Source organism: Hetaerina americana, unplaced genomic scaffold, assembly GCF_022747635.1.
Source record: "Hetaerina americana unplaced genomic scaffold, ioHetAmer1.1.p SCAF_8, whole genome shotgun sequence".
In the NCBI taxonomy this organism is placed as follows: Eukaryota; Metazoa; Arthropoda; class Insecta; order Odonata; family Calopterygidae; genus Hetaerina; species Hetaerina americana.
Window position 1 is genome coordinate 19,801,753 of NW_027287427.1, and position 19,417 is coordinate 19,821,169.

The following is a 19,417-nucleotide window of genomic DNA, read 5'->3' on the forward strand; positions in this document are numbered from 1 at the left end:
CGTCACTTGGTGGAAATTCTTCATATTGAAATTAAATTTAAAATACTTCGCCTTTCCACATAAACCAAGTAGTAAAAGTGGTATTTCCAAGTATTAAAAGTGGTTTATGTGGAAAGGTGAAGTATTTTAAATTTAATTTCAATTCATTCCCAAATTGTGCAGGATGATTAGAAATGTGATAAAATTATGATGAACCATGCCATCAATCGGTATTCAATTGTAATAATGGTATTCAGATAAAGAAATATCAAACACATTTGAGTAAGTTTTGTGTGGCACAAAACTTAACTTTCATGAGTTTGTAAGCTGCATCAATGTCACCAATTTTTAAATATCTTTTACCTTTTCTAATGTTCCAAAGTTTTAACCCTTATGCTCTAGAACTTTTTTATTAATTTATTCCTAAAAATCTTGCCAATTTTCAGTTCAATCTTGTGTGTTTACTGTGAAGTAATTATACTATTTACATTTATCACTTACAGGGCTGTTTTTGGAGCAGCCGTTGGCCCCATCCAGAGAACATCTGCCACTGGCTCAACGGAATGTCACTATGAGGGTATCAAGGTGCGAGCAAATGCCCTGTCCCGATTTGCTACATCTGTAGGGGTGGCACCGACAGTGCCATCTCATGCAGCCCCGAACCCTCATGCAAACCCAGCCCAAATGCACCTGGCACAATCACAACAGCTACTCAGGAAACAGGTCCCCCCCATACAGCACCAAATCCAACAGCAACTTCACCACCGACCAGACAGCACAGCCTCCCCTCCCTTGGTGCCCTCCCCAACACCCTCTTGCTCGCCTACCCCTAGTAATGCCCCCTGCTCACCAATCCTCAAGGCACAGCTGAGTGCTCCACCCAAGGCCCCCAAAGGGGACAGTAAGAGCCAGGTACGTATATGTTGTTCTCATCAATTTCCTGGTAGAGAGGCACACACTTACCTAAATTGCAGACCCTAATGTTATCTAATTGCATGTCAGTCTAATCAAATGAAGTACACATACATACATTTTTACACTCTGAAATTGTTGCATTGAAATGCACATTAGTGGATGACTCCGTTAAAAGTTACTGTTGCGGCATCTCCCGCAGTTTCTGTGCAAAAGAAGTAATTATTGGAAGCAAATACAGCATAAATTGACCCCTGGTTTTCTCCAGAATCCCTCCACTAAAGTTCAGGGACTCAAAAACTGAAAATTAATAGTCAATAAAATAATGAATGGCCCAATGGTTCTATTTTACATTCCTTAGAACAAAAGGCTGTGTACTTTTGCTTGATTTGAGTGCATTAGCGGGTACCAAAACCTTTCTTTCCAAAGATAAATAAGCAGAGAGGTGATTAGCATGATAAATTAAAATCGTGGGAAGATGAAAATGTCCTTGATTTTCTCGACAAAAACCTTGGATAGCTTATAATTGACCTGGTACTGGGGCGTAGAGTGTATATTAGGTGATGGCAGAGCTATTCAGAATGAAGAAAGGTTAGTAGGCTAAAAGTTGTGTTTAGAGATGAATAAATAAAAGGCATGGCTTGTGTGTGGATACCCATTTAAATTGGTCTCTTAATTTGCACAAATGTCTAAAAGCATAAATAATCAAGGGACATTATGACTTGATAGAGGTGTGTGAAGCAGAATTTTTTCCCAATTAAGCTAATTGCATATCAAATATTAAATAATCATGGAATAACAAATAATTAACTGATTAAATCAAAGAATTTTTTCAATTAAAACACATTCTTATTTATTTAATAAACTACAAAGTGCGGTTGTGAAATTTGCTTGTTTTAAAGTTCCTATGCAATGAATGTATTCCATCAGTCTTGAGCAGATTTAATGCAATCACTAGATGTATGCTTTATTGAACTTATATATTCTTGGTATTATAGCCTCTGATCCCTTAAAAATTGTAGTCATGCGTCACTCTTCCATGCTCGATGGTATGCACAAGTTTGTGGAAACACCAAGACAATTTTTGATGTTTCTGGCTTAGGAAATGAGCATTCAAGAAAGTTTGCAAGAATGTAACTAGTTATGCAATTTCAGTATGCTGATCTTTTTCAGCCTGTTTGAGTTACTAGAAATTTGACTGATATACTTTGAAATTGAAGATACCAAATCTTCACCCTCCTATAAACTTGACTCACAAGAGAAACATCAATTAAAACAATGCAATTCCTTTAATGAAAGTGATGCAAATCAGTTTTTTCTTTTTGGTAACTATTATGGCATAATACATTATTCATGAGCCACCATTATCCATGAATATGAAAATAATTATGCACTCATTGTCTATTTGAAATGTTTTATTTGAATTTTTTCCGTTTCATTTTAGTTAAGTTTCTTGCAATATACATATACAATGCCAAAAAAATTTAATACTGGAAAATTTGTATAGATTATTCTATTGGAAAAATATTTAAATGATATTGTACCAATTTTTTTCCTTTTTAAATTATATACAATGAAAGTTGTGATGACAAATTTCAGCAACTGTAAGATTTAACTAGATATTTGGTTGTCATTTCCTGTATTTCCAGCATAGACTTAAATGTGAAACAAATGCTTCAGGCGCTCATTACTATTTGCATCGATGTATTTCTATTGATTGTCTGGGAATGAATTTATAATGATCTCTCACACATAAAGTTGTGATAATAGTCTTTGAGTCAATCAAAATTTGTAATACTGAAAAATAACAAATGAAAAATTTTATGTTAAGGTTTTGGAGTAAACTCCAAAATAGAAAAGAAATTGTTAGGCAGTTCCTAAATAACTTGTGCTCAACAAAGTCGGTTCAAATGATAACTAGTAATTTTTATTTTCAAATAGAATATTTTATAGGTTATCTTGCCCTGTGTTTAAACTGAAATAGTATTTTTTGCAATAATTCCATTTTGTAAGTTAACCTAAACCATGTTGCTCAGTTCACCAAATACTCCTGGGTCACCAATTTTAACATATGCATGAGGTTATAAGTGCTATTATGTAAAGTAGCTTTCTCCTGTACCTTGAATTCAAATTGTGGATTACCTACTACAAATGTTCATGCTTGATTAAGGTTAATGTTAATAAGTTGAACTAGGATTTTTAAAAATTTTTCATATTCATCACAAAAGTTTCTTTAATTCTGAAAGTTTCTTAACGTAACTATGTTGTAGTTGTTGTGAGAGGAGACCAACAGCAGAGGTCATTTGCACCCATAGGGATGGACAGGAAAGGATGAAGGGTGGAGAGAAACTTGGTGTCGGCATTAGCCTGCTATCTTAGGTGCCAAGGGGTCTGTAGCTAAACATCCCATCCGATAGATGGCGTACTCACTCAAAGTGTCCTCCACAAAGCACCTCAAGTAGGGATTGGGATAAAACTAAAATATCTGTCATCGCTGGTATTCGAACCCCAGCCCTCAGGGTGAGAAGCCAGTACGTCAACTATTGCACCATCTCCATCCCCAACTAAACTATATTAGCCTTCATGTGATGCAGTCTAATTTGACTTCTTTGCCCAGCGTTTACTTATCTTGGTGTGTTTGTAATCTGAGAATTTCTGTTGGGCACATTCATTATTTTCAAATGTTTAAGAAAAATGAACTGAAACATGTGTTTGAGTAGTGTAGTGTTAATTCCAAATTGATTCTGTTGTTTATACACATGCCATATACAGAATTCGTAATGTTTATTTTTAATGCAGTTGTCTTTTAGTTAGATATTTTAAGCAATGTAATGTCAACGGGCCAAAATGTATATAATCTGCATTAAGATTCGTACTTATCAGTAGTGCATAGTGAAGCAGTAAGATGTATGGGTTAAGGGGCAGTGCTAAGTAAGATCAATCTCTTCAGTAATGCTTGTGTGCATGAATATCTTTGATAAATCTTGGAGTATGGTGTAATCAAAGAACATCTCTTATGTGTTTAGCCTAAAAAAAGTAATCACGTGAAAAAAAATGTTATTAGTTTGTGCAATTGTAAATAATTCAAAATGTGGAATAAATAATGGTTGATGTGTGCCTTTCTGTCTAGGATTGGTTTTGATTAGCCTGTAATGTATTTTATTTCATTTGAAATTAAACTTTATTTCATATTTCTTATTTATTGTGGATTATAATTCTTTGTCTTAAATTTTTTAGTAATCACATTGCAATAGCTTTTAGCATGTGCTGAAAAAGTGGATTTTTGGCAGTATTGCCTCAGTAATAGTTAACTCTTAGCAATCCATCTCAATTAATTAGTGAATTATTTGTACATTGTAGAGTATATTTTTCATATAAGTTCATCTTGAGCATTTCTCGGCAGAAGTCACTGTTTGGGTGAAATTAGCTACCTGTTCATGATGTAATCCAAAGTAACAGTGAGGAAAACCTATTCAATTGTAAAATTGGAGAGGTTTTGTTTAAACATGAACTCCTTAATTTGCATTGATAAGTTTCAGAACTTGTTCAAGATTAAAGCCACCCTTGATATGTTTGCTAGAAATCCTTAAAGCCATGTTCCAGAAAGCTATCAAGTTATGTGGTGCTATTTCTGTAATTATGTTTATCTTAATTTTTCCATTTTATAGGAATTAGTAAAAGACTTCTAATTTTTGAGAGGAAATCTAAAAAGAAACACTTTTAGGTGTTGATTATTTTTTAGTTAGTATTCATTTATCTATCCTCCATTGTCGTAATTTAATTTCACCTTTGAATTCTTTGAAATGTTGAAATAGAAATTTCTTTTTGTGCTTAATTTTTGAGCTGAAAAATCCTCATCTCCTCCCCTCCTCCCCCTTGTAACTCCCTGTTGGGTCAGGTGTTGGCTCACCCACACCTCACGCAGGCCCTGCTTGGCAGCACAACAGGACCCAGACACTCCCCCCCACCTTCAGCCCAACTGTCCTCTGCCACCTCCCCTGCCGTCTCCTCCTCCACTACGGTGCTTCCGCTTCCACACCCTTCCACGTCCCCCTCTCCTTCCCCTTCCCCATCAAGCCCTGCCCTCCCGTCTTCTTCTGTGGGTACCCCTACAGCCTCATCAAGCAGTGGGAGCTGCACTTCCTCATCCTCACTCATCAAGAGTCTGCTGGCATCCAAGGTAAACACGGGGTCCCCAGAAGGGTCCCCGTGCGTTGGGTCACTGCCTGACAGCCGGAAACCACAGCAGCCGAGGAACCCAGCGCAGTGCATGAGTGGCATGACAGTGCCTTCCTCCCATGTTACCACCATCCCTATCCAATCCCATGCCCAAGGTCCACTGGTGACTCCACCCACCATCTCCAACGAAACACCGTTGTCCCCAGAGAGCAACCAGGTAACTGCTCTCGTAGTATGCTCGAAGCAGGGTGCCATTTATAAATTTATGGAGAAACAAAATGAAACATATTTTATGGTGATAAGATTTGTGTCATCTTTGCTTGGTGATGGGATCATTGACTATGCTTTCATAATGAACTTCATCTTAATATCATTTTTCTTCACATTTCTCATCAGTTGCATAGAGATAAATTATGATTTACTCATGTTTGACACAGATTTGTACCATAATTGGTGCAGTTGTCACATTCCCTGGCCCTTGTCTTCTTCCTAGAGAGAACCTCAAGTTAGATTAGCTGGAGTGGAATATTGCAGGTATTCTGTGGTGGTGGACACATTGGCCATGGGCAGTAGTTGCATGGTTTTTCATTTTGTTTTATTTTCATTTGTTTGGTTGAAGCATGAAATTCATTTTATTTTAGAGTTATTAGATTTTCATAGCAATGTTCATGGGACATAACAAAGTTGGCTCAACTCTAATGGAAGTGTGAAAGGTATGCTAACATAATAATAACGCAACATATTTAACCATCACTAAAATTTGAAGTGTTTGATCATTTGATGTGTTACACATTTTTTCACCCTCATGATTCCAAGGAATATTTGAATGCTAATATAATTGTACTTTTTGAACTTACTGGCATGATTTCAAACATTGCTAATTATGGCATTAATTATGTAATTGGCTTTCTAAGTCCCAATTTTAAAATACAGTATTTGAAGTGGAGACTGAAATTTTGAAACTTCACTTTGGTGATCTTGAATAATATTATCAAAGCTGTCAATTTGAATGAAAAATGTACTTATATTTAGAATTTATTCAAGGTCTTTCACCAATCTGATTAAAAAACTTCTTTTCATGTTTTGTTCAAATTATGTCCATATCTTCACCCTCATACGATGAAGTTTCTTTAAATCAATGTTTCCTCTTATAATGTAGAAACTCATTATTTTGAAGTTGAGTGTATCAAGGAATCAAAACTAGCATTGATGAATTATTTAAAGACATAATATTTTCAAAAATAGTAGAAAATTCGTATTTTTTAAAAATATTTTTGAGTTGATGTACTACCTTGATCAAAAAGTTCCCGGAATAACCACCGTGTGGCGCTCCCATCGTTCCGATTTGAGTTCTGTTTTTTTTGTTAAATTGGTACATCTGTTGTTGATATTCCCTTTAAATCTTAGTGTCATAACTTGACATTTGCAAAAGTTACGTAGCCAAGAGTACATCTATCTCTGTGTGTGTTGGCGATTTTTTACAATTGCAGAAATGGATTTAAATTTGCAACAACGAACTTGTATTAAATTTTGCGTAAAAAACGGATTTAGTGGCGCACGGACGTTGGAAATGTTGGAAAAGTGTTTTGGCAACGATTCTCTAAAAAAAACGGTCATTTACCAGTGGCACGAGCGGTTCAGAAGTGGTCGTGAGTCAATCGAAGATGATGAACGCAGTGGCAGACCATCGACATCGAAAGTCGGTGAAAAAATTGATAAAGTAAAAGAAATGTTGGTCAATAACCGCAAATTAACCATCAGACAAATAGCGGAGGACTTGAACATTGCCTATGGATCCGCCCAAGACATTGTGGTTAATGATTTGGGTTTCCGTCGTGTAGCAGCAAAGTTGGTGCCAAAAGACCTCAATTTCATGCAAAAAAGAGACCGTGTTGACGTCGCAAAAGACATGATTTGCGAGGCTGAATCTGATCCCACATTCATCAAAAGGATCATTACTGGAGACGAGACGTGGGTTTATGAGTACGACACGCAATCCAGACATCAGGCAAGTGAATGGCGTTCACCAAATGAGCCGAGACCAAAAAAACCACGTCGTTTTCAGTCAAAAAAGAAGGCAATGCTGACGGTTTTCATGGATTACAACGGTGTAGTGCATCATGAATTTTTGCCAGAAGGCCAGACAGTAAACAAAGAGTATTATTTGGGCGTTATGAGACGTTTGCGTGAAGCAATTCGCCGAAAGAGACCAGAAATGTGGGCAGAAAACTCGTGGATTTTGCACCATGATAACGCACCGTCGCACAGTGCTATCATTATTCGTAATTTTTTGACGAAAAATGCAACAAATACCATCCAACAGCCACCGAATTCACCTGATTTGGCTCCCTGTGACTTCTTTCTGTTCAATCGAGTTAAAAAACCATTACGGGGAACGCGTTTTAGCAGCCGAGAGGAAGTAATGGAAAAATCGCAGGAAGCACTGATGGACATACCGAAAACCGAATATAAAAAATGTTTCGAGGATTGGATCAAGCGCTGGCATAAGTGTGTTGCAGTCGATGGGGATTACTTTGAAGGGGACAATATAGATTTAGATGAATAAACTTGTATTTTTAATTTTCTGAATAAATTCCGGGAAATATTTGATCAAGGTAGTAAGTTGTGATCCAATTTTGTGAAAGGGGTTAAAACTACCGAGAGGGTGAAAATGCAATCAATATCGTAGCATTGATTCATACGACAAAGCCTCCAGAAGCCAGACAGGATTTGTGGGATGGAAGAAATATTTAGTTGCTCAAGCATCTTAAAACCTATATTACTGTTAAGAGAAATATTAAGATTAACCCCAAGATTGAATTCACTGTGGGTAAGTATGCACTCACTCTGGGTACTTAAAGAAGGCAGGATGTGTAAAGAATTTAAATAATTACAATAAAACGAGGAGTGATCAGCTGGCAAAAACACATTCTCACACTTGGAAATGTGATTCACTGTGAACTTTGTGAGTTTCATGTATACTTGCACTCATGATTTCAGGGGATTTTACTCTCTTGGTTGGATCCTGTTGCTTATATTTATATAAGTAAAGGAAAAAAGAGGGAAAACTTTGATGCACATGCACTCCCACTTGGGTTTGTGACCCGAAGTGGCCCTTAAAGGTCACGTGCACAGAGAGTTAACCTCAGGGTTTGTGGAGATTTCACTCCATAAACAGTATGCCGAAGGGTTAATCTTGATCTTTCTCTTTATTTGAATGACTGCGAATGCAATTTTACAATTACCAATATTACTAACTTTGCAGAGGATAAAAGGGCATATTAATAGGGCCCAAGAATATGAGGTGTTAGCATTTTTGCGATAACTTATGATAAAACACAATCTGCACATGAGTTTTGAGTGAAACTTGTCATTCATCAATGTTGACTTGAGTCAATTTGTTGAGTTGTTTGAGTCAATACCTTTTTAATTATTATAAAAAGTTAACTAGTTCATGCTGTAAACCAGTGTAGTTATATAAGGCATTGGCTTGCCAAATTCAACTGTTTATTTGATCACTAAACATTTTGTGATGCCAAAAAAGTGTCAAATGACATGCCATTCCTGCTGGGTTGATGTGGAATAGGTTGACCTCTCCTCTTTTTGTGAATCACGGAAAATATTACCTGAAAAGTTTGGCTTTTAGTTGATGTATTAATGATTTTAAAGATATTAAATTAATACCTTAAAATAATAGCTTCGAATGGGAGAATACCATATAAGAAACACCTATTACCTAACAGAATGTTTTGCCAGCTGATTCAGTTTTCCATTGGGTAGTCTTTGCAGTGGGTAATGCTTATTGGATAATGATAATGCAGTGGATAATCCTTATAAGCATAGGGGCACCTAATAGTGTTGTGGACATAAGATAGCTGGGCTACTGACCAAAAGGCTTGGGTTTGATTCCCAGTGATGCCTCTGGGCACCCTCAGCTTCACTGCTTATGTTGGTAAATAAACTCATTCTATGCTACATGCAGTCCTTATACTCGGTGTAAATGCTATTGTAAACTTGAAAGGTCTTATGTCTGATTACATATGAAATTAGTTGGAAAGGAACATGATGCACATTGGATGGCCAGCCTTCCTTAATGAAAATCTTGGGGACAAGTAACTTCAATTGAAATATGCATTTGAATATTATCATATAGGAAGGGTAGTTTTACAGAATGCAATGTCACCCATACTTAAATAAATATTTATGGGGGAGGAACAAAAATTATCATCAAAGAAACTCCTCGTATATTTTTCATTAGGCTTCGAATTCATCACATTGGTAATACTTGATTGCATTAAATTACTATGTGGAGTGGGTGACTATAGGGCAGGCTATTTTTTATCTCATTTATTGATATGCAAATTACTGGTGATAAAAATTTTATTCATTGATTACTTCTATCAATTTCTTGTCATGAACTTCATAATGATCATATTCAGTTTATTGAGTAGTGCCTTTTATCAGGCTTGACAGTTTGACTTCATGAGAATGAGTTTCTATTTTAATTGTTGATAATTACAGAATACCCTAATTAGATTCTCCCATGTCTTTCTGTCATATTGCAGTGCATAACTTACTGAGTTTGAAATGTAGTGTGTATAAAATGTACTAACTGGCATAATTTGACTTTCATACTAATTGCTAATGCTTTCTTTATTGGGTTTTGTGTAGGCTGTACTCTAAAATTGCCCTGCAAAAGTATTGAAAAATGCAAAAATGATTCTATCGGTATGGATTTTTATTGCACATTTAAAATTTCAAACTGTGAAATTAAGATTTTTAATATGGATGAAAATTCAAAGGAAATATTATATTAAAACAATTGCGGTAGCATAAGAGAAACCTTTTCTACTCATAAATGGGATGATTTTAATGGCTAGTACTTGCCATAATATAATTACAATCATTGACTGGGCAATTGTGTTTGCATACAACTCATGTGATGTAGATAATTTGATTTCTATTGTAATGATTGCTTTTATTTGTCAAATTTGTTTTTAACTGTTTTAGTATTGACAAAATTTAATTTCCTGAATATTCAGGTTGCACAACGACAGCAACAACAAAGGCTACTGCAGCAACTTCAGCAGCAGCAAACGAATGCCCCAACTACCACTACCATTACCACTTCAACGACTACCATTGCAACCCCTAACTGTACTCGACCAGCAACACCCTTTGCACCAGCTACTGGGCTTAATGTAACAAGCACCACATCCTCCACTATGACTTCACAGCTCCCTCACCAACAAAAAGTGCAACAGCACCTCAGTCCTGTTACCAATAAGGCAGGAACTGTAGTGGGAACTGTTTTAACAACAAGTGTAATTGGTGGAAAAATGAGTGAGCCTACATCTCCACGTCCAAGAATTTCGAGAATAAATGGTGCTCGAGTTATGTCTATGGAGGTAAGCTGTTGTAATTTTAGTCTTAGTCTCTAGAAAATGTGAAGGTTTTTGTTTGTGATATATCACTGTAAAACAAAGGCAGTTTAAAATGCAGAAATTTCGGTGTGAAAATCATTCCCCCTGCCATGGAAGGGACCAGGCATTTTGAATGTACTCGCCGTTAAAATGTTCTAACCAAATTCAATCTTGTTTGTCTTACTTTTTAATCTTACGAGTTGAAGTTGTAATTTGGATTTCAGAAAGTCATGTATTTGTACTCATAATAAGCAGTAACTAGCATAAAAGTGAATCATGAAATGGCTGGAAGAACTAATACTAGACTGATGTGGTGTATATGGTCATTTGAGGATTTTTTTCCTATTTCTTAGAGAAATTTATGCCTTTCTTCTGTTGAAATATATCTTTACGTAATTTCTCCCTGGTTGATATTCTAACTTTTGTCTCACTTATAATAACAAAAGCACCGCTGTAATAGAACTAAAAATGTATTTATGATAATGATATTTTGATAGCGCAGTCACCTATATTTTCAAAGCCAATGCCACTATACGTGCCCATTAATGTGTTTCTTAAAAATGAAAATAGGACCTCTGTTTGCATATGGTTAATATTAACTACATTCTGCAATGAATTTTTTACTGCTCATTACTCAAATGAAGTTTGGTTTGAAGTAATATTGATTTTTTTTGTATTATAGGTTATCATTTCATGTAATTTTTCCAATGATATTTATCACGAGGTTGCCCACTAGCAAATGGAAAGTCTTATATTTATGTCATTTGTTAAACATACAGAAGAGGTAACCTACATTATGCATTTCAGAGTGCTATAGTTGGTGTCATCATTAATTATCTGATCAAAATTCAAACAGTGGAACATGAAGATCTATCATTGAAGTATGAGGAGTCTTCTTTTTAATGTACATTTATGTCAAATTTAAACATAACCTGGGAGTTTGTAAAATAAGTAAACAAGTGTTATCAAATGAAGTTAGTTGCTTCTTTTAAATGTAAAATAGCAAAGGCAAACTTTGTTTCTTAATGATAAACTTATTGTCACCACAAAGAATTTTTTTCTGGAGGCTTGAATTTAGTTAAGCTATTGGGCGAATTTTTATTATAGACCGTGACAGAAACATTGGCATGCATACAGACGAATACAACATACCCCTTACTAATATTGACAGAGGATGGATGATACAGATTGATATTTTTCTTATATTACCGATTACAATAATGCAGTGTAGAGATTTAATGATATACTACCTTGATCAAAAAGTTCCCGGAATAACCACCGTGTGGCGCTCCCATCGTTCCGATTTGAGTTCTGTTTTTTTGTTAAATTGGTACATCTGTTGTTGATATTCCCTTTAAATCTTAGTGTCATAACTTGACATTTGCAAAAGTTACGTAGCCAAGAGTACATCTATCTCTGTGTGTGTTGGCGATTTTTTACAATTTCAGAAATGGATTTAAATTTGCAACAACGAACTTGTATTAAATTTTGCGTAAAAAACGGATTTAGTGGCGCACGGACGTTGGAAATGTTGGAAAAGTGTTTCGGCAACGATTCTCTAAAAAAAACGGTCGTTTACCAGTGGCACGAGCGGTTCAGAAGTGGTCGTGAGTCAATCGAAGATGATGAACGCAGTGGCAGACCATCGACATCGAAAGTCGGTGAAAAAATTGATAAAGTAAAAGAAATGTTGGTCAATAACCGCAAATTAACCATCAGAGAAATAGCGGAGGACTTGAACATTGCCTATGGATCCGCCCAAGACATTGTGGTTAATGATTTGGGTTTCCGTCGAGAAGCAGCAAAGTTGGTGCCAAAAGACCTCAATTTCATGCAAAAAAGAGACCGTGTTGACGTCGCAAAAGACATGATTTGCGAGGCTGAATCCGATCCCACATTCATCAAAAGGATCATTACTGGAGACGAGACGTGGGTTTATGAGTACGACACGCAATCCAGACATCAGGCAAGTGAATGGCGTTCACCAAATGAGCCGAGACCAAAAAAACCACGTCGTTTTCAGTCAAAAAAGAAGGCAATGCTGACGGTTTTCATGGATTACAACGGTGTAGTGCATCATGAATTTTTGCCAGAAGGCCAGACAGTAAACAAAGAGTATTATTTGGGCGTTATGAGACGTTTGCGTGAAGCAATTCGCCGAAAGAGACCAGAAATGTGGGCAGAAAACTCGTGGATTTTGCACCATGATAACGCACCGTCGCACAGTGCTATCATTATTCGTAATTTTTTGACGAAAAATGCAACAAATACCATCCAACAGCCACCGAATTCACCTGATTTGGCTCCCTGTGACTTCTTTCTGTTCAATCGAGTTAAAAAACCATTACGGGGAACGCGTTTTAGCAGCCGAGAGGAAGTAATGGAAAAATCGCAGGAAGCACTGATGGACATACCGAAAACCGACCGTAACTTTTGCAAATGTCAAGTTATGACACTAAGATTTAAAAGGAATATCAACAACAGATGTACCAATTAAACAAAAAAAACAGAACTCAAATCGGAACGATGGGAGCGCCACACGGTGGTTATTCCGGGAACTTTTTGATCGAGGTAGTATTTGTTGCACATTAAAATTGTATACTTGCTTACCTTAAAGGTAAATGTGGAATTCTCAGGGCCAAAGAATGCAAAAGAAACAATAATGGGAAAGTATTGTTGTGCAAAAATGTTTAATTTAAAATTTTAAATACTATTGACAACTTTTGATTTTGTGATGAAAATTAAAAACTTTTAAGAATGCTGTAGCATTTCAATCTTGTACTTTTAAAATATATATTGAAGTTTCAAAGCATTTTATTATATTTATAATAATCCAAATCCATGTGATTCCTTGGCATACCCATTGCTATTCCACCCTAATTTATTGGGCCCTAGAACTTGCCTGGCATAGGGTATGGAACTTGTCCTCCTCTCCGTTTTAAAATGTGGATAGTTGCCATTATCTTGGGGATTAAAACCATGTTCGTAGAATATCAAAATAATGTTTTATGCCTCTTGCCTTTGAACTGCCTACCAAAGTAAAGTATGACCTTCAGCTACATCTCCATAGGAAGCAAAATATTTGTGAGAAATGTAGTGTGGTATATATTTCTTAAGAACACAATGTTTGCCTAATAGTGTCATTTAATGTTAACAGGTGTAGTACCCACAAATCTAAGTCCATGACTTAATCAAAAGCTGACAGTTGAATTATTATTGAATTATGCTGAGAAATTCTCTGATAATTTTATGGCATAATTTTGTGAAAATACTCTATGTTCATGCTGCAGAAGAGAATAGCTTGTAATTTACCAGGATGGCTTGTCATTGATTGTCAATCTGGGACATTTGATTATTATACTTTTGCCTTGATATCAAATTTAACCTTGATATTTCTCCTTAAGTGTTGAAATCTTAGTTGATGGTGTACTGTTAACCTGTGTTGACATTTAACTTTTTTCTCGATTGCAGCATGGATGAAATATTGGCTTCTATTTAGAAAAAATACACCTGTCTAGAATAATTTTTCCTTGTTGCCATATTTTGCAATTTAATATTAATGCTATTTTTCATATTTCAGATTGATGGTAAGGAAGTTTGGGATATCAATTCAACACCTCTTTCACCCCAAGGCCAATGGAATGCCGAAAAGGCTGACATTAATCACCTTTCAAATTCTCCTTTACGAGGACGAAGAGACCCACCTCAACCCCCTCCACCCTTAACACCACATTCATTGACACCAAGTCCTCTACCAACTTCAACATCCCTTCCTCCTCCACTGGTTGCTATTGGTGGAGTCCGTAGCCCAGTTTGTGCTCCCCCACCGAGGCCAGATGAGGACTCAAACTCAGCTGCATCATCATCGACTGTGTCCAGTGGTGTTACGGGTGGTGGTAACTCTGCAATGCAAACAACTCCCCTTCCCATCCCTTCAATTACTCCCAGTGCATCTGATGGTGATGAAAACTCATTAACAAGCTTTGAGGGCTTGTTACTCAATGGAGGTACTGTTGTACCTAATTCATTAGACATTGATGGTAACAGTAATATTGGTGGTGGAATGGTTTCTAATGATGATGATAGTTCTTCCAAGGACTCTGCTAGAAGTGGGCTTGGCAGAATCCCTAACAATACCCCTGTTGGTGGTGCAACTAAAGTTAAGGGGATGCTGGCAGATCTTCTTGAGAAGAAGGTTGGACCAAGGGAGCCTCTTATAAATGGTGTGTTGGGGAAAGAACTTAGGATTGGTGAACGAGGCTTAGAGTTAGTGGAAAATCATGAAACAATAGAACAAAACAGTAATCCTTCAGAAGGTGACAGTGATTCTCAACAAGTGGTATCTTCAGGAATTATCTCTTCAAATAATCCACCAATGCCCTCAGTTGCTTCTGAAACTGTAATTACATCAGGGACTGTGACAACCACAACCACTACTTCTGGAAGCCTTCCTCCAGGGGTTGTCCCTGGTGGTGTAGTGGTTGGTCGAGTTGTTATATCTGGAGCAAACCCTAATACTGTGTCATTAAGTGATGTGAATTCTCAGCAACCTCCACCATTGAGAACTGTAGTTATTTCAGCAGGTAACAGTAGTGGGGTTGTGGTTAGGCCAGGTGACAGTGGGGTATTAGGTAGTATTGGTGGTGCCAATAACTCCAGTGATGCTAAGGTGCAAGTTGTGGGATTACTTGGGGCCAATGCCGGTGGATTAAGTGGCCAACCGGGTTCAATTCAGACATTTCGTATTGCTGGTGGTTTAGAAGAGTTATTAGCTGGCTCTCAAGTGTCAGTAGAGCAATTAAAGCAAATAATTCAGCAGCAGCAGTTACAGCAGCAGCAACAACAGTTACAACAGCAGCAACAACAACAGCTGCAGCAGCAACAACAAATTCAGCAGCAGCAACAAATCCAACAACAGCAACAAATCCAGCAGCAACAACAACAAATCCAGCAGCAGCAGTTACAACACATTCAACAGCAGCAGATACAGCAACAACCTCAGCAACAACAGCAATTAATTTCACAGCAACAACAAGCTGTAAAGAGAACAGCTACTCCATTGGCTCGTGAAATACAACCTGAAGTAAAAAGGGTACATTTAGCTAATGTACCTAATGGCAACAGCACTCCACCACTAATACCAATTGTTGGTAAAGAGCAGCAGGTAGGAATACCTGTAGCTTTTGCAAATCAAGGAACATCATCCACAGTTGCTACAAATGTGTCTGGTAGTAACATGCAATATAATGTTCAATCCCAGGAAAATGTAGTTGTGAGTAATAATCATCAACCACAGCAACAACAATCTCAGCCTACACAAATAATTATGAAGCAGATTGATGGTTCAGTAGCTGTTTCCAGTCAAGGCACAGTTGTTCAAAGTCCTTCCCTTGCAGCACAGCAAGTACGCCAGGTTTTAGTTTCACAGGGTCAAGGAGGAGAACAGCAGCTGATAGCTGTTGCACCCCGTCAAATTGTCTTAGCTGCTCCTCCTGGAAGCATAGCTGGTGGTACTGTAATTTCTCAAGGGACACAAACATCTGTGCCTCAGCATCACCAAATGGTTGCAATACAACAGAAGGCAGGAACTGCTGGAATGCTGGTCGCTACGTCAGCTGGAGGTCAACGACAACTAGTACCAGGTCAAGTTATGATCTCTCAAGGTGGAGGGGCCCAAGTACTGGTTTCACATGCCCAAATGACTTCCCAGGGCCCAGTTTTTGTGACCACTCAGCCTCCCAATACAGCAGGAACTCAACAGTACTTAGTTGCTTCTAGTAGTGGAGGAGTTAGTGGTGGTGGTCCTGGGGGAGGAGTGAACTATGTTGTTGCTCAACCTCAGACTGCATTAGTGCAGGGGCAGACACAGACTGTGCTTGTGGCTCAGACTCCTCAGCAGCAGGGCACAAGTGCTAAGACAATAATAATTCTTCAATCTCAAGGACAAAAAATGATGATGACCACTGGTGCTGGGGGGGCACAACAAGTTGTTATGCAGGTTCCACGAGCAGTGGCTGCAGCCAGTGGTGCAGGCATTATTCAAACAGGAACAGGAACTCCAGGTACTGCTGTGTCCACACCAGCCTGTGTGCAAGTGGCAGTATCTGCTGCACAAGCTGTTATGGCTGGTGGACAGGGTGGTGCAGTTACTGTAGCTGTTCCAGTAGCTGCAGCTGCCAGGGCCCAAATTGTTGGAAATCATGGTCTCATTGGTCAACCACAAGTTCAGTTATCGCAACAGCAGCAGCAAATGCAACAGCCTTCACCACAGGTTCAGCAGCATCAACAAAGCACACAGAATCAGCAAGTGCAGCAAGCATCGCAAATGGAAGTACATAATCAGCATTTACAGATTCAGGCCCAGCAAGTGCATATTCAACCACAAATTCAGGTACAAAATCAACAGGTGTCAATTCAGCCACAAGTGCAAGTTCAAAATCAGCCTGTTCAGGTGCAACAGCAAGTGCAAACCCCAATTCAGTCAGCTCAGACTCAAAGTGTTGAAACCTCAACTCAGCCAGAACAACAAACACAACAGCAACAGCCCAGTCAGCTGCAGTCTAATGCAATTTTACCCCAGCAAAATCCTCAACTGCAACTGCAGCAGCAACAACAGCCCCAACCACAGCAGCTCCAAAATCAGCCGCAGCTCCTGCACCAGCAGTCACAGCAATTTCAACAGCAACAGTTACCTCAGCAACAGCAGCAGGTACAACAACAACCGGTTCAACAACAGCAGGTGCAACAACAACTATTGCAACAACAACAATTGCAACAGCAATTGCAACAACAGCAGTTGCAACAACAGATGCAACAACAACAGAATCAACAGCAAATTCAGCAGCAGCAACAGCAGCAGTTACTGCAACAACAGCAACAACAGCAGCAACAGCATTTACAGCAACAGCAGCAGCATCAAATGACACCTCAACAACAGCAGCAACAAACGCAGCAATTGATACAGCAACAGGTGAATTCAACTCCACCGCCACAACTTCATCAGGAGCAACACCAACAGCCTACTTTGGTTTTGCAGCAGCAGCAAATTCATCTGCAGCCCTCAGCAACACCTCCACCACCTGTCCGTTCACCAACTCCTTCCCCAACGCCCATGCCATGCCCATCTCCTTCACCATCTGTCATAACTATGGCAATGAGCTCTCAGCCAAAAGTGCAGCAAATATCAGTTTCAAATCCTCCCAAACCTGTGCTTTCACCGAACATTAAGGTAAATCAGCCTCTTGGTTTAGGAGTGACCAGTGGAACCCCAGTTGGCAAAGGTGTTTCTCCACCATTGGTTGGAATGCCACCTAGGCCTTCAACTCCCCGAGCAGTGCAACAAGGACATGAAATGGACCATGCTTCCCCACAGCAACAGTCTGTCATCTCAAGCACTAATAGCAGAGTGAACCCCAACCCTAGTCCACACAGAGACTTACATCATACTCAGTTCCTTTGTGAGTGGAGGGGCTGTATGAGGTGAGTCTTACCTTACTTGAAGGTGTTGTGGCTGCAATTGAAAATTAGTTCATGGCATTAAGTGTTAAAATGTAAATTTGTATATAAGATTGTTAATACTCCACCGATTATGCTTTTAAAGAATTCAGTCTAATTTGAAAATATTCTTTCTTCTTTTTATTGATTATATTATCACAAATATTTAACTATGTGTAAATTAGTTAATCTGTATCACAATGAGTGGAAGCATTTTGCATTCCCATAGTTTGTAGTTAATGGTAAAAACATTTTAAGAAGAGAAAACATTTAAGATTGAAAATTTGAAATTAATAGAAAGAGAAAACTTGTTTAAGTAAATGATTACTTGTGGCCAGTAGTCATGTATCACGTTATCCATCAGTGATCTTTTTTCATGGTAGTATAATTTGCAAATATTTAGAGAGAACAATCTTGTGTAGACAATTAAGTTTTCTTGTTTTGATTTTCTATTGATTTAATTACTCAGGTGATCAATGATTTTGGAGAGTAATGGTTTTGAATGAGGATATTTTTGAAATGGTACGAGATAAGATCTTGGAGTTTTTATTCGCATTTATACCTATTTGATGTTGATTTTGGACAGCTCCTAGCAAGTGTTAAAGGTATTAAATTACCAGAAAATAGAGGTGGGATTTTACCATCTTTCTTCTACTTTTCTCATCCCTTTAATCCTACCTCAAGACTTTTATCAATTGCAATTTACTTGGTACTCCTTTAAAATTAAAACACGCGATCAGTAAGATTGTTTCTCTGACAAAGATTGAAATAGAAAATTTCTGGCACCATTCATGTATACTGATAGATTATTTACGTTTAGGTAACATTTCTCATTAAAAAAAAAATTCCATTGAAATAAAATTTAACAAAGGTTTTATGAGTCCCCAAACTCTTTGAGAAACCCCTCTTGGTCGTAATTGTTCGTATCCTCAGTAAATATGTATTTTCATTACCAACTGGAACATACATTTTTCTTTTATTTATGCATTCATTTTTTCCAGTTTTAATCAATAGACTTCATTACTGCCAAGTTTTTCTTAATTTTTACAAAAAATAATTATCTTATTGTGAACTAAATAACTGTTATTATTTTTTAATGTTTTTATTGTTAATGTTATATTTGTTGTTATTGTTATCTTTAAAGTTATTATTGCGGAATCTCTGACAGATTCTTTGAATTTTATAATTTATTGTATTACATTATTTATCTTTGCAACTTGTTGCATCAGTTTTATAGCTGTACAATCACTTCTGTAAACATTTTCTTTTTCAATATCATTTCACAATGTTAGAAATTTGCTTATTTATAGCATTTTTTATTATTATGTTTTCATAAAACATTATATTTGTGAAATGTTTGCTCATTGGAGATGGAATTAACTTTGTGTTGTGTAATTCCAAATAATGCATTTTGAGTAGAAAATTCCAGT

At 37.4% G+C, this 19,417-nt stretch overlaps 1 protein-coding gene across 2 annotated transcripts in view; it reads left to right on the top strand.

The window, feature by feature from the left end:
• LOC139698081 (histone-lysine N-methyltransferase 2D-like) overlaps positions 1–19,417 on the top strand; it is a 146,980-nt gene that overhangs the window by 116,296 nt on the left and 11,267 nt on the right. The window contains exons 11-14 of one of the 2 annotated variants that reach the window (XM_071596972.1): positions 483–891; positions 4,790–5,071; positions 10,113–10,478; positions 14,074–17,972. In XM_071596972.1, the coding sequence (XP_071453073.1) occupies positions 483–891; positions 4,790–5,071; positions 10,113–10,478; positions 14,074–17,972 (4,956 nt within the window). The remainder of the gene's footprint in view (positions 1–482; positions 892–4,789; positions 5,072–10,112; positions 10,479–14,073; positions 17,973–19,417) is intronic. The other variant, XM_071596973.1, reaches the window with a different exon arrangement.